Consider the following 14,654-nt stretch of genomic DNA (forward strand, 5'->3'; position numbering starts at 1 on the left):
AAAGTAAAAGTACATGCAGATGTCCACCTTTTAGGAGCAGCATGGAGTCTCCACTTCACTTATTAGATCACAGTTTGGTCTTTTATACTACAGTACCGGTCTGAGTAAAGTTTCTTGAATTAATAACTTGAAATGGAAAAGCACTTAAAGTTGCTAAAGTTTGCTTTCCATTTCTCAGCTTTCACTATGACTCAGTTAAACCCAGAAGCTCAGCGGCTGTGAACTTCTTTTAACATCTGTAAAGTGCTTTGCCTGTGATGGGTACTCAATACACGGGTATTAGTTGCTATGCATGGATGAGAAGTTGATACTCTCACCTATCCAGTAAAGAAACAGTCCTTGCTGATTTGATGCCTGCAGTGCTTACAGGTTAATGTCCCATCAACCACATGTGTGTGGCTTACTCTACAGGTACTGCGATGGCAACTTCAATCTGTTTGATGCTCTGGCTGTTACTCGTAGCAGATACTGTATGGACACAGAGTGTGAGACAGGCCTATGAAGTACAGGACTCAGAGGACTGGGATGTGCATGACGACTTCTATTGCCCCAGAGAGTGCTTCTGTCCACCCAGTTTCCCGACTGCCTTATACTGTGAGAACAGGGGCCTCACAGAAATCCCCGCCATCCCTTCACGGATCTGGTACCTCTACCTGGAAAACAACCTCATAGAAACCGTACCGGAGAAGCCATTTGAGAATGCCACCCAGCTGAGATGGATTAATTTAAACAAGAACAGAATAACCAACTATGGCATTGAGAAGGGGGCCCTGAGCCAGCTGAAGAAGCTCCTTTTCCTGTTTCTAGAAGACAATGAGCTAGTGGAGGTACCCTCTCCATTGCCAAGAAGTTTGGAACAATTACAATTAGCCAGAAACAAGGTATCCAGAATCCCACAGGGGACTTTCAGTAACCTGGAAAACCTGACCCTTCTTGATCTACAGCACAACAGACTGGTAGATAACACCTTTCAAAGAGATACCTTTAAGGGGCTTAAGAACCTCGTGCAGCTAAACATGGCCAAGAATGCCCTAAGGAACATGCCCCCAAGATTGCCAGCCAACACCATGCAACTGTTTCTGGACAACAACTCCATTGAAGGAATACCTGAAAACTATTTCAACGTGATTCCCAAAGTGGCCTTCCTGAGGCTCAACCACAACAGACTATCAGATGCGGGCCTCCCATCGAGGGGCTTTGATGCATCATCGATCCTAGACCTCCAGCTGTCTCACAATCGGCTCACCAACTTCCCCCGAATCAATGCTAACCTGCAGCATCTTCACCTAGATCACAACAAGATTAGAAGTAAGTAGCCACGATGTGGTGCCTGGGACCAAAATGTCCTTCATTATGTCTAGTTTCCACCCCCTTGTAGGAATTGCAACTGTGTTAGTTGTCCCCTATCCACAACTAATGGGCTGTTAGGACTGGCAATTTATTTTCAGTTTTCATTACACAACTTGAAAAAAACTAAGATGGCCAAATCATCAAGTTCGGGATTGAAAACTGAACCTTAGTCATCTACATAAGGCTTTTATGTATGGGAGAAAGTAAACACCCCTCTTCTTTTCTGTGGAGATTCTGATAGTTCTTCTTCTGTTGGGTAGACATCATTTATACCTCAATATGTCTTTCATGGTGGCCTTGAGTATAAGAAGCTTGTGCCACTATGCCTCACACTTTGTGGGTGAATTTATTGAAGAATTTATGTAAGGCACAAACAACCTCATGAGTAATATGTAGAATGTGATTTAAGAATGGGATTACAGAAGAGTTGATGTCTGAATTTCCTAACTATTGTCACCAATCACATATCCCCAATTAGCCAGGCCATGATGGCACACGCCTTTAATCCTAGCCCTTGGGAGGCAGAGGCAGGTGAATCACTATGAGTTCGAGGCCAGCCTGGTCTACAAAGTGAGTCCAGGACAGTCAAGGCTACACAGAGGATTGCTGTCTCAAAAAACAAAAACAAAACAAAACAAAAACAAAAACAAAACCCAAAAATAAAAAACAAAAACAAAATATATCCCCAATTAGAGTGGCTTTCTCCTACTTCAGAGTATGTTTTATGATACCCACCCCTGAGTTCTTGAGTCATTAGGTCTTGGGTAGATCTTGAATCCTCAACAACTTCCCAGGTGTTGGTCCTGATGCTCTGGGAATCACACAATTAGAACTATGACCACTGCTCAAGAATTTTACTTACTTGAAATGGAAACCAGCACCCTGGGAACTGTTAATCACTGGGCCTTAATGACATACCCACAGCGAGGGACATGTTATTGTTGCTTGAAAACAGCTTTGGATATGGAGTGGAAAGTGGATGAGGTTGAAGTCTTTTGAAGTAAAGACGTCATTGAGAGACGAAGTGGTTACAAAGAGTCCATTCTTGGGAACATTTGAGATGAAATTGACCTCCTTGTTACGGCAGGCTGTCCTTGATGATAGAAGTGAACAGTTCTATCCTCCATGCACAGGGTTACTGGTTCACAGCCTTGAATTCATCTTCAATCTCAGTATGAGCCTTTTAGGAAGATAACCAGAGGGTGATTTTTTCAGGAAAGTTTTTTGTTGTTTTTGTTGTTTTTACATGCTGTCTTGGTGTGAAAGTTGATGAAAATATTTTATAGACAGTAAACCAGGCACATTGCACAGGCTTCTGCCTTGTATTTATCATTCATGAATGTCCCATTAAGCATGTGATCCCATAAGCATTCCATTACAGGATCAGATCGTCTTTCCACTGTGATCTGCTTGGGCATCACAGAATTTTGTTTTCTATATTGTTGCCGTGTACTTGAGTCTAAAATCCTGGAACTAAATGGCATGCTGCCACCACAGCAGTTACATCTCTCCCCCATCTCTCTGTGGGGAGGAAATGTACTGTTCAATACTCCAGTCAGGAGAAAATGATGCAACACAGAAAAACTGTTAGATGAGCATATTTAGCTGAGTCAAACATCATAAGGCCTAAGAAGGATGCCGAGTTTGTGAGTTTTTCTGGAGGAGAGGTCTTTTCTCTAATCTACAATGAAACCCCACTGATAGCTAGAGTAGAAAAGTGATTTCAAACGATTCTACAGAGACTTTTCTATGTGAGTTGCAGATGCTGAGAACTTGACATCCCGTGTCCAGGAATGAGGTACTGGTCTTGAAGGCAAGGCTGAGACGTAAAGCACGTGTCCTCCTCCACAGAGTTTTTGCAGAGGATTTTCAAAGGCCGTGTTCATATTTTCCAATGTGTTGATCATTATTATATATAAGCATGTGCTAGAGTCAACTGGCTTTTGTGCAAGTTTGTAGGGATTCCCCACGCCAGGTATTTATGAATGGAGGCTCTGAAACGGAGCTGAACAATTCACATCTGTAATAGTACTATTGTCCATGTTTGGAGAGACACAAAACCTACCAGGAGCCCTGTGTGACACTGTCAGGAAGTTCAAAGAGGAAAATGAAGTGCAGGTGGCTGACAGTAGTTCAAAGACAGAGAAGAATTGCACAGCAAGGGCAGAGGCTCCACCTCCCCCCTTAAACCCAGTGAAGCCATATGCCCTCATCTAACACAGGAATCCTAGTTCTATCTGTCAAAGAAACAAACGCAGAGTGAGGATCCCCTTTGTTAGGATTGCTGGACTATAGCTCAATCCATCACATTGTGTTATAATGGTTGTTCCTGTACACAGTTCTCCTTGTCACATGATCAAGCTGCTACAAAATTGTTACCAAGAAACAAAACTTTTTTTTTTTTTCTTTTGTGATTTTGGAAAACCACGATTTTCTTCTGAACATGCTAAGGGACTTGAAGTTTGATTTAAAATATGTACACCTTGCTGGGCGTGGTGGCGCACGCCTTTAATCTCAGCACTCGGGAGACAGAGGCAGGTGGATCATTGTGAGTTCAAGGCCAGCCTGGTCTACAAAGCAAGTCCAGGACAGCCAGGGCTACACAGAGAGACTCTGTCTCGAAAAACCAATAATAATAAAATATGTACACCCTTCAATAAGTTATTTCACCAAAAATCTCAGAGCAAAATCCTAACTTATGGAAAATAATTAAATCCCAAACTCATGTTTCTCCTATCCCAGTTATTTGGATGTACTGGATATGAGGCATGAGGGTTACAGGGATATCAAATAAGTCGCTAAATGAAACAGAATGTCCCTATTGGGCAAGGATCTCAGGTAAGAGAGAAGGGCTAATCTCGGCTCAGCATTTCTACAATACTCAGGTGAAAAGAGTAGTCCCATTTCCCAATAAAGCCTGTGTGAGGATAAAGTGATTATGTATGTGAAAACCTTATAATCACAAGGCTGATTTACACAGGTGGGCCATTATTTATACCAAGTAAACTCACAATAAAACATAAGGTTTGGACAACACAGCCATTTTCCAAGTAGAAAACCATTTACCATTATCAGGTGGATTCTCTTGCACCAATAGGACCCAGGGAAGAAACTCTCCCCAAGTTAACAAGGGTCTAGTTGAAAACAAGCTCTTGCTCGATGGTTTTGGTAAAAGCAGATAATATGGATGTTCAAGATATTTTCCCCAAGATTCCCGGCATTTTGCTGGAGGATCAGGCCTTCACCCTGGAGAAGACTCTCAATGTGGCTTTTTTTGATGCCTCGAGCTCTAGGCCAAGGCAGGTGTTTGTTCTCTCATTAATACAAGGTATATACATCTATGGGCTATTTCTTGACCTCAATGCTCTGTAACTCAACTGTTGGCAAATGCCTTCTTTGCCACTAAATAGATTTATGTGGGCAGATTTGTGTCTGTAAATAATATATGTAGAATGATATAAAACACATTTGTATAGTAAGGCAATTTAGACACGTGCAAGCCTAGACATTAATTGATATATCTTATTTACCTTGGCTACAGCACTGTTTTTAACAATGTTACCTATATAATGTTCGACACTGAAATATAGCAGAACACAAGAGTGAGGGACTTCAGCTGTTACTTCACAATTTTCCTGGCTTTCTTTTCTGAAACAGATGTGCACAGTCACTTGTATGAGAGTGGCTTGTATCTCTACAGCTTTCGTTATGCGAGGTCACTCGGCCTCTTAGGACCACTGGAGTACCTTCTCGGTCCAGATCCCCAGAACCTTTGGTCTTTCCATTTTATCATTCATGCTGTCTCTGGTTCCATAGATGTGAACGTCTCGGCAGTATGTCCTACCACATTGCGTGCGGAACAGGATGCCTTCATTCACGGACCTCAGCTGAGCTACCTGCGCCTGGATGGAAATGAAATCAAGCCTCCGATCCCGATGGACTTAGTGACCTGCTTCAAGCTTCTTCAGGCTTTCATCATATAAAACACAGCTTCGCCAGATGCAGATCGGTTTAAGAGGACATGTGTGTGGGATGAGATCCAGTTGCTACTTCTAGTGTCACAAACAACATTTGCAGTCATTATCAACCACCATTTTCATAGGCGTAGCTTATTGTTTCTAGTCAAAGATGCTTCAGTCAGTGACACACAGGAAGCACTTGCATTAATTTGCTTTTTTCTATGATTAACGAAACTGACACAGAGTTGAAGTAGCCTCTCAACTCAAAGCTACTTTTGTCTCTTTGCAGCTACTAATATCAAATAAGTCTTTTTTTCATTGTTACAACATTGAAAATGATTTGCGTGGATACGACCAAAAGTATTTGTGCTGGCAGTCTATATTTCCTATAAACACAAAAGTGAGACAGCGGTAGGAAGCTCTGAAGAAAACGAATAATTGAAATTTTCCTTTGTCATAATTATCATGAACCTACTAGTCAAATGATTCATAAAAAGAGATAGCTAGTGGTTAGAGTTAAACAGTAAAGCAGGAGAGAGATCCTCTAGTCATGTAGGGCGAAATAACAAAGCAGGGGACCCAAGTGGTTCAGCATCCTTCATGTCCTTCAATCTTATGCTCTCTCTCTCCAGAAACTGAAGTCCTAAAACTTGCAGTTATTATAACACAGTTCTCATAGAAGCACATTGTTTTAACAGGAGGAATTCACTCAAATTTCAAATTATTCAGCTCTTATTTTGCTCATGATTTCAGAGTTTTTCTAAATAAAAAGACTGAATGTTTCCTAACAAATTTGAAGTGTGACATTTGTTTCAAGGACACTATTTACAACTTTCATTTAGGAACATGCTATAATAAGAAAGTGTCACCGGGCCATGGTGGCGCACACCTTTAATCCCAGCACTCGGGAGGCAGAGGCAGGAGGATCGCTGTGAGTTCGAGGCCAGCCTGGTCTACAAAGTGAGTCCAGGATGGCCAAGGCTACACAGAGAAACTCTGTTTCGAAAAACAAACAAAAACAAATAGAAAAAGAGAACAAGAAAGTGTCATAGCTCAATTATTTCACCAGCATGAATATAAACAAATATAAAATATGTCTTCCTATCTTATTTTTCTTCTGGTAATCATAAGAAAAATTATATTCTATGTACATTATGTAATACACCTGTTTGTGATCAGTTTTTAAAGACTCAGTATGTCATTATTCATCAAGGTATACTTTGACATTGTATTCTACTTTTATAAGGTTTTCATATACTATAATAACAAATGTATAATACAAAATTTATGCATGAATTTCTGTATGATTTTCTCAACAAATCAATATATTTCCATAGGAAAAGACCATATATAATTGTGAATGCTAGAGGATTTCAATAGGTTCCTGTACTCCAAAGCCCTTCAAAAACTTTTTATCTTTGTAGCATGAATTATCATGAAGAAAACATGACATGAAATATTATCTATTTATTTTCACACTCAAATTTATTTGAAATTAGAACCCAAATAAAATATTCTTAAAGCAAGAAATCAAATTAATTGACATAAAGTCAAACTTTAAAAATGACCTTAAGGCACATATATTATTAAAATTATGGCATATACAAATCTATTCTAAAAATACAGGTTATTACTATTACCAGACTGGCAAAACCATACATGAAGAAAATATAATACCTACAGATATTTGAAGTATTTTGATTTGAAAATATGTTTTAGGAAGTTCAAAAGGAAAAATTGCATGGATGGGTGAAATTTAAAAGGAATCAAATTCTATGTAAAGACAGGCTTTCCCATATGACCATCCTCCATTACCCACAGTTTGGCTTTCTACAGTTTCTGTTACAGCTGTTCCCAGTGGTCTGAAAGCATTAAAGTAAGCATTTCAGAATTATTCTCAATGTGTGCACCTTTCTAAGAATTATCATGATAATTCCCACTGTTCTGTTACACTCCAGTCAGGAAGGGAACCATCCCTTTCTCCAATGTATCCATGCTGGTAACCCTAGCCAGTCTTTAGTCACTTAGTAGCCATCTGAGTTAAGTGACCTGCTGCCTAATATCATGATGTTCTTGGTTATAAACACTATGTATACATGTCCCACAAGGCCTGCGTCCTTCATTTCACTCCATCTCATCCTATAGGCACTGTGTCATCCCCAGTCTTTGCCACAGAAAGGACGCCATATGATATTTTGAGATGTGACGCCATATGATATTTTGAGAAAGGACTATCAAATACCTCATTACCATAGATTGCTATTATTATTCTGTCAGTCTTCATTAGTCACTACTGTGAATTTCTCTCTGTCCTTCACTTGGAAATTCTATTCTATTAAGGTATGCACACAATGAGAGAACACAGCATATTTATAGCTCAGTACTATCTATGATTTCAGCTACCCTCTATGGATCTTCAAATCCATCATTCATAGATAAGAGGTGAAAACTTATGTATTCAGATTTTCCTAGAAATTTATCTTGAAGCAATTAGTGTTGTTTAAATGTAGACATGATAATGAATCAAGAGAAAAGGTATAAAAGCATCCCCAACCTGCAGACTTCCTGTGAAGTGTTTTTGCCAGCAATTTGCAACTTGCCCCATATTTGTTCCCTCCTTCCCAATATTCTTTCCATCCTCAATCTCTCCCTTTAGTCCCATCCCTTCCTTTCAGCCTGCCTTCCTGTATTATTTTGTGTTTGTTTCAAGCATTTAGTGTGTGTGTGTGTGTGTGTGTGTGTGTGTGTGTGTGTGTATGTGTGTGTGTGTGTGTATGTGTGTGTGTGTGTGTGTGTATGTGTAGGTATCCATGCACCAAACTGTACCACACAGGTAAGATCAAGTTTTGTACAGTTTATATTATAGTGCACAATACACAGACCACTGTAATATTACAAAACCATGAAAAACTTTATTTTTATTCAACAAATGTTAGCATTCTGCAAAGTAATTAGTAACACTAATTTGATGGAGAATTTGCTCAAAGGATGATGACTAAAGAAACAAGGAATGAAAAGTACTTAATAGCATGAGATGGGAGAAAAGAATATTCCAGGCACAACTTAAATACTGTGTGATGTTTGGAAGAATTCATGGATTACAGAAGACTTTTAATATGGAAACAATTATGTTCATGAGGGGTACCATCTTGTACTGGTGAAGACCACCGAGCATAAAGCTAAACACTCTGAGTTCACATAATCAACTTTGCCATTTAGTCTTGGGCAGAACTTTCAAATTTTCTGTTTTTCAGCTTATATTCACCTGTAAAATAGGAACAAGTAATAACGCACCCTTATAGTGAGGATTAAGGCAGTGTAAACACTGGGAGAGTCTAGGCAAGAGCCTGGCACATGGTAAATGCTGTGTGATTTATCAATACTGTTAGGTGTACAAACCTGTGTTCCTTATAAGCAATAAGGAAAATGATCTTAGAGGGAACCTAAGATCACATATGGAAAAAATAGCTAGAATTTAAGTCCTATGCACTGATTATAATTAAAACAAGCCAGCAAACAAACAAACAAACATGAGTTAGAATATAGGAGACTGGTAGTGACAGTGGCAATAGCATCTTACAGGTTTGAGGACATCTGTAGGCAAAATAGTTAGGAGTTGCTATTAGGAGTCTTCTGTAATTCATGAATTCTTCCAAAGATTACACAGTCTTTAAATTGTTGCTGATGGTTTATATAGAGGGGACTTGGAGCAAGTAAGATATTAACATTCTTGTCTCAAATAATAAGGTTCATGACAACACATTTATCAGGAGACACATTCAGAGATCATTTATTCTTAGGCAGCTTGAAATTGATTTTACCATATAAATGTAGATAAATTTAAGAAGTGATTGGGATGCTTAGATAGGTTTTGTTAATATAACCAATGATTTTTAAAATAACTCTGCATTGAAGTATTTATAGAGCGTTATTGCTTGGGGGCAGATGCTGAATATGAAGACATTATTCCAAGTAATGACAAACAAAACCATGAAAGGTTGAGTATCTCACTGCCAGCAATATCAGAATATACATCAAAGTATCTGTATGCACGTATGCTTTTACACCAAAGGGTGGTCTCATTTCTGATGTCAATACACGTGACCACCATGAAAAATTTCAAAGAATACTAATTAGAAACTCAACTTAAATTTGAAACCATTTAAAACACACAATAAAAACAATCTTGTTCCACAGACTCCCCATATACGAAACATGAACTTAGCACAGATATGCTAGAAGGAACAGGCACAATCAAACAGCAAAAGAAACATGTAACAATACAATGGCAGTTAATATTATAACATATTAACGATGAGTTAAAGAATATAGATTTTTGGGCCAGGTGTGTTTGTACATGCCCGTATTCCTAGCTTTGGGGGGAGTAAAAGCAAGCGAATCAGAAAAATTGTAACATTTCAGTTGCAAGACGTGTCGGCTTATCAACCAGCCTCTATGCCAAAGCCACTAGAATTGTCTACTTAGAAAGAAAGATTTTTTTTAAACAACAAAAGCTTATCCTAGGGTACTCATCTACAAAGGCTAGAGCCAAGAGACAGAGGACAAAACAGATATTTCTGTCAAAATATGGGTATTTGATTGACAGATAAATACATAGGGTGATACTTTAAAATCTCTCAGAGGTCCACTGTGTCTGGGAGTAGAAAGCTTATTGAGCTGTGAATATATTTTATTTTCCAAAGAAATTTGTACCATAGAGATTTTGCAGCTGTCAAACTAATACAAAGGAAAAATAAAAATCAGAGTCTCTATGGAACCTCAAAGGGGCACAGGGCACAGAAAGCTTAGCAATGCACCAGAAACTCCTTGTTTCACTAAGCAGGTGACATGGTGATTATGAAATGCTTTGGGTGAAAAAGATCACACTTATAACCAGCTATAGAGCTCTTCACCAGGCCTCTGATCTTCGCTAAGTGCCTCGCTGGCTCTAGGCGCTGGCCTCTCGTCTATAAAACAGGGAGCAGTACCATCCATCTCACAGATGAGAGAACAGATGTTGATCTTTTATCACCTGATACGTGTGGAAAGTACCCAGTAAGGGAAAAACGTCAAGATTTTATTATTAGCTGGCACCCAGACATGGAATTTTAAGGATTTTCCTTTCAAAATCAGACCAATGCACAAATCAAGAATGGGGAAAAATAAATGATTGAACTGATAGATCCAACTATGGAAAGGGGCTAGATTATTGTGTATTTAAGAGGTCAGGTTGAAAATTTTTATATATATTACATATTTGTATATTTGTATATATACATATTATATGTATATGTAATGTATATATAACATATATACACAATAATATTACTGGTGTTAGCCTATAGACATCTGTGTGTGTATAATTTTAGCAATATTGCAGCATTTCACTTGGTCTATTTTAGAAACATCATTTACATGTTTACTGCTGACACATGTCTGTATTCTAACATCAGTGTTATAGCCCTCTCCTGCATTTCCACTAAGTGCCCAATAGAGTGAAGACCCTTCTTCATTGTAATAACAATGTTCTGTTCTTCAGTTAAGTGTTACAATTAACTCCTTCCATGTTTCTGTATCCTTGTGACTCTCAGCAGTTTAAATATACCTTTCTTACCTGTGTAACAGTCAGGTATTGCTTCTTATATCTTCAGTCATTCTACTCCAAAGAACAAACACTTATCACTAATTTTCAAAAATGTCTCTTTATCCAAGATATTAAAATCCAATTTCATTGGCACGATAGGTGTGTCAGGCTGAGCGCTGCTATAATAAAATACACGCAATTGTGTAGCATGGATGACAGAAATTAATTTTCCATCAGTTCTGGAGTTGAGAGTACACAGATAAATTTGGTTCCTCCAAAACTCTGATTGCTTAATGGTTAACTTCTTATGTCTTTTTGGGGTACCGCCTATCATGCAGCCTCATGTCTTATGTTTCCCAACAACTCAAAGGCCACCTCCTTACAAGGATGTAGATTGGGTTGGGTTGGATTCCACCTGAAGTATCTAGGTTTAACTTAAATCACCCCTTACAAACTTGTATTTTTCACAGGAATATTGAAGTACTTGGAGTTCTAGAGAAATTTTTGGTATACATAGTTCATCTGCAAAATTGTGTGCTGTGGGTTGGATACATGCATTTCAAAGTTTGTGTCTTTAAATTTGTGGGGTTTTGTTTGTTTTTGGTCGGTTGGTTTTGATTTCTCAAGACAGGGTTTCCCTGTATTAGCCTTGGCTGTCCTGGTCCTGGAGTCGCTTTGTAGACCAGGCTGGCCTCGAACTCACAACAATCTGCCTCCCTCTCCCTCCTGAGTGCTGGGATGAAAGGCGTGCACCATCATGCCCGGCCTGTGTCTTGAAATGTAATGAGCAGGTGATGCCATTAGAAGGTCGGGCCAGTAATGAGACTTTTCTGTAGCAATAGGATCTAAGACCTTTAAAAATGAGGCTGCATGTAGTATTATTCATCTCACACCACAGATATCCAACCTTAGTGAGTCCAATTCTATGATGAACAGTGCAGCAAATGTGTTCAGATGCAAAGATAATAGACCCTCATTAGCTAGCACCTCAATCACAGACTTAGAGCGGCATAGGCTATGAAAATAAATCTTTTAAAAATAATTACTCAGTCTTAGATATTTTTAAGTAACACAAAATACTATCTAAAGATGCAACTGTCTTATTCTCTTCCAGCATTTATTGTCAAATGTATGCACTTGTAGGTAGCATGAGTATTTCTTTCTCTGTCTATAAAGTACTGATACTTTCCTAGTTCTGGTGAAACTTTGATACAGTTGGCTTCTATAGCTTTAAGATGGATTCAGCTTTTTAAAAATAAGAATTGGTTGCAAGACATCTTGGATAGAACAAAACCTATCTCAGTCATTAGACTTACGTAGAGCTTTAATGTATAATTTTAGGTGGAAATTAAACTAATGAGTAAAGGGTTGTCTATATCACATCAAATTTCAAAAAGTGGCATCTTTTATAGGGAGGAGTTCTGCAAATAAACTTTACAAAGAATGACTGATCACATCAGTTCTCAGCAAAATTGAATGATAAAGATAGTTTAATAATTTCTAAGTTGTTTGTCAGAATCATTTGGTTCCAAAGAATAATTCAACAGATCTCAGGAGAATAAAATGAGAACTGAAACATCCGAGCATTGGCATCTGTAAAATGCAGCTGTGACTAAGGACCCTGGGGGAAATGAATTAATATTCAACTATTCTGAAATGAAATTATGAAACCGAGAATGCTCACAAAAGTATAATAAGCTCAACCCATTTAAAATGACCTTTATAGATTCCATGTAAATATGTGCCAATCAGCATTGCAATTAAACGCTCCATAATTAGTTCTGTGACTCCATGCCAAAACTATGTTTTAATTCTGCTAAATTTAAATTGTGCAGAGTGGTAAATCAGAATATATATTCTAAAACCTTGCCTCATTTTGCATGTTTCTCTCCACACACATGCAGAACACATGCACTCATGTGCTCATACACAGACAGACAGACAGACAGACACACACACACACACACACACACATGCACAGAGTCATAAAAGCAACACAAATCTGGAAAGAATTATGTCATCTCCTTATTGGCATACCCAAAGGAAAAATTCACAAGAAAATTTGCTTTACATTTAATTTTTCATATTTCATGCGTGCAAGGGAAAGTTGGCAGTTTATTTCTATGTATCATTTGTTACAGTCCTGAGAGTGCTTTTTCTACAATAATATTGTAAAGATGTCCAAATGTTCTTTCTCATCTGCCTTATTAAATGACAAGCACTTTGACTCCAGATGGAATATATTATGTAGTATCATCTATCAAAAGTTACATAACTTCTAGGATACAAATCTCTTTGGCAAAACAAAAGCATAATGGTTTTGGAGATCCAACTCTACTCCCCAACTCTTTCTTTAAGGCGATCATAGTAGTGTTCATTTCTCAAATGACACCTAGCAGCATTCTTGGAAAGCAACAAGGTCTCAGAGATAGCTGGCCTATTTTTTCTAAGTGAGAAGTCAGCCTTTACTTGCACTGCTTAAGCAGGCATTTGGTGGGCAGTGTAATTCCTTTAGGGAAGTGTGGGAGGATATGAGGACTCAATCTACAAGTATAACCAACATGTCAGGGATAGCAGAGAAAGCAATTAGTCCATTTTTAAAAACAGTATTCTTTACTGTATTATAAAGAACAGGGTGTCTTTTAGAATAAGAAATCTGAATTTAGATAGCAGCTGTATCTTGTGTGTGTGTGTGTGTGTGTGTGTGTATGAAATTCTTTTTTTTAATTTAAGTAATTTATTCAGATTACATCTCAATTGTTATCCCCTCACTTGTATCTTCCCGCTCCCCCTCCCTCCTTCTTCCACCCTATTCCCCTCTAGGTCTGTGACAGATAAGCAGTTAACCTGTTGAGCAGGCAGATATTCTAGTCTTTAATGTTATAAGAAATATCAGGAAGAAAATTTTCGTAAGAGAACACAATGACACTAGCTTTTAATCACTGAGAGTGAATCATGGGGTATTTGAATAACACCGTCTGCATGCAAACACATGTTGACCAGTGCATGTACTATTTTTAATTCCATGAACAATTTGGAGAAATTATTATGATTAAACCAAACAAAAGATATATTATTTCTAGTCTATAATGCCGGAGACAGCAGAATGAGCCAAGGAAATTTTTTTAATGCTCCTTGTTTTTCTAGTTTAATCCAGGCAGGAGCATCAAGGTCTCACAGTGAGTGGTTGGCGAAAGGTTATATGAACGTCACGCACACCGCAGACCCCATATGTGAGTCCAGGAAATTCCACAGTATAAAAAAAATCACTCTAAAGCAGGAATAGATTGCTGCCTATGAGTAACTTCGTCCTAAAGACTGGAAAGACTAGGCACTGTCTGCTTCTCCCTTTGTTGCTGTTTCAATATCCACACGAGAGATTTCGAGACATGCATGTGGGGGTGGATGTTAACAAAAGTTGCTCCAGAGGAATTAAGGACATGAAGTAGGAACATCAACAGGGGACAAGGCCACCAATTACAATGGCAGAACGACAGGGTTGAAACTACTCCTGGACTCTCTGACAGGAAACTTGGGGCATCTTCTAAAGATTCCAATTTAGGTGAGAAAACGGTTATTTTTATGAAGCTCTGTCCATTCCGACTGATCATTTTTCCCCCTTCGCTATAAAATGGAAACCTGGGTGGGCCTGGATTCAACGCAACTGAAAATTTGATAATGTTTGAGAACTAATTATGTTAACATAAGTCCTGGGCTGCTGAGACATCTCCGTGGTGAATCATGCATCCAACATGATGATA

The 14,654-nt window shown here is 38.4% G+C and overlaps 1 protein-coding gene across 1 annotated transcript; it reads left to right on the top strand.

The window, feature by feature from the left end:
* Positions 1 to 400: 400 nt before the first annotated feature.
* Kera (keratocan) lies at positions 401 to 5,388 on the top strand. The gene is made up of 2 exons (XM_051139649.1): positions 401 to 1,308; positions 5,167 to 5,388. The coding sequence occupies exons 1-2, from the start codon at positions 420 to 422 to the stop codon at positions 5,331 to 5,333; spliced, it is 1,056 nt and encodes a 351-aa protein (XP_050995606.1). The 5' UTR covers positions 401 to 419; the 3' UTR covers positions 5,334 to 5,388.
* Positions 5,389 to 14,654: the final 9,266 nt, after the last annotated feature.

The sequence above is a fragment of the Acomys russatus genome, chromosome 31 (genome assembly GCF_903995435.1).
Source record: "Acomys russatus chromosome 31, mAcoRus1.1, whole genome shotgun sequence".
NCBI lineage: Eukaryota > Metazoa > Chordata > Mammalia > Rodentia > Muridae > Acomys > Acomys russatus.

Excerpts from the sequence above, each read along its gene's own strand:
- Kera (XM_051139649.1), top strand. The coding sequence starts at position 420 with ATGGCAACTTCAATCTGTTTGATGCTCTGGCTGTTACTCGTAGCAGAT. Across the intron at positions 1,309-5,166 it reads AGATCACAACAAGATTAGAA|ATGTGAACGTCTCGGCAGTA; the intron begins GTAAGTAGCCAC and ends CTGGTTCCATAG.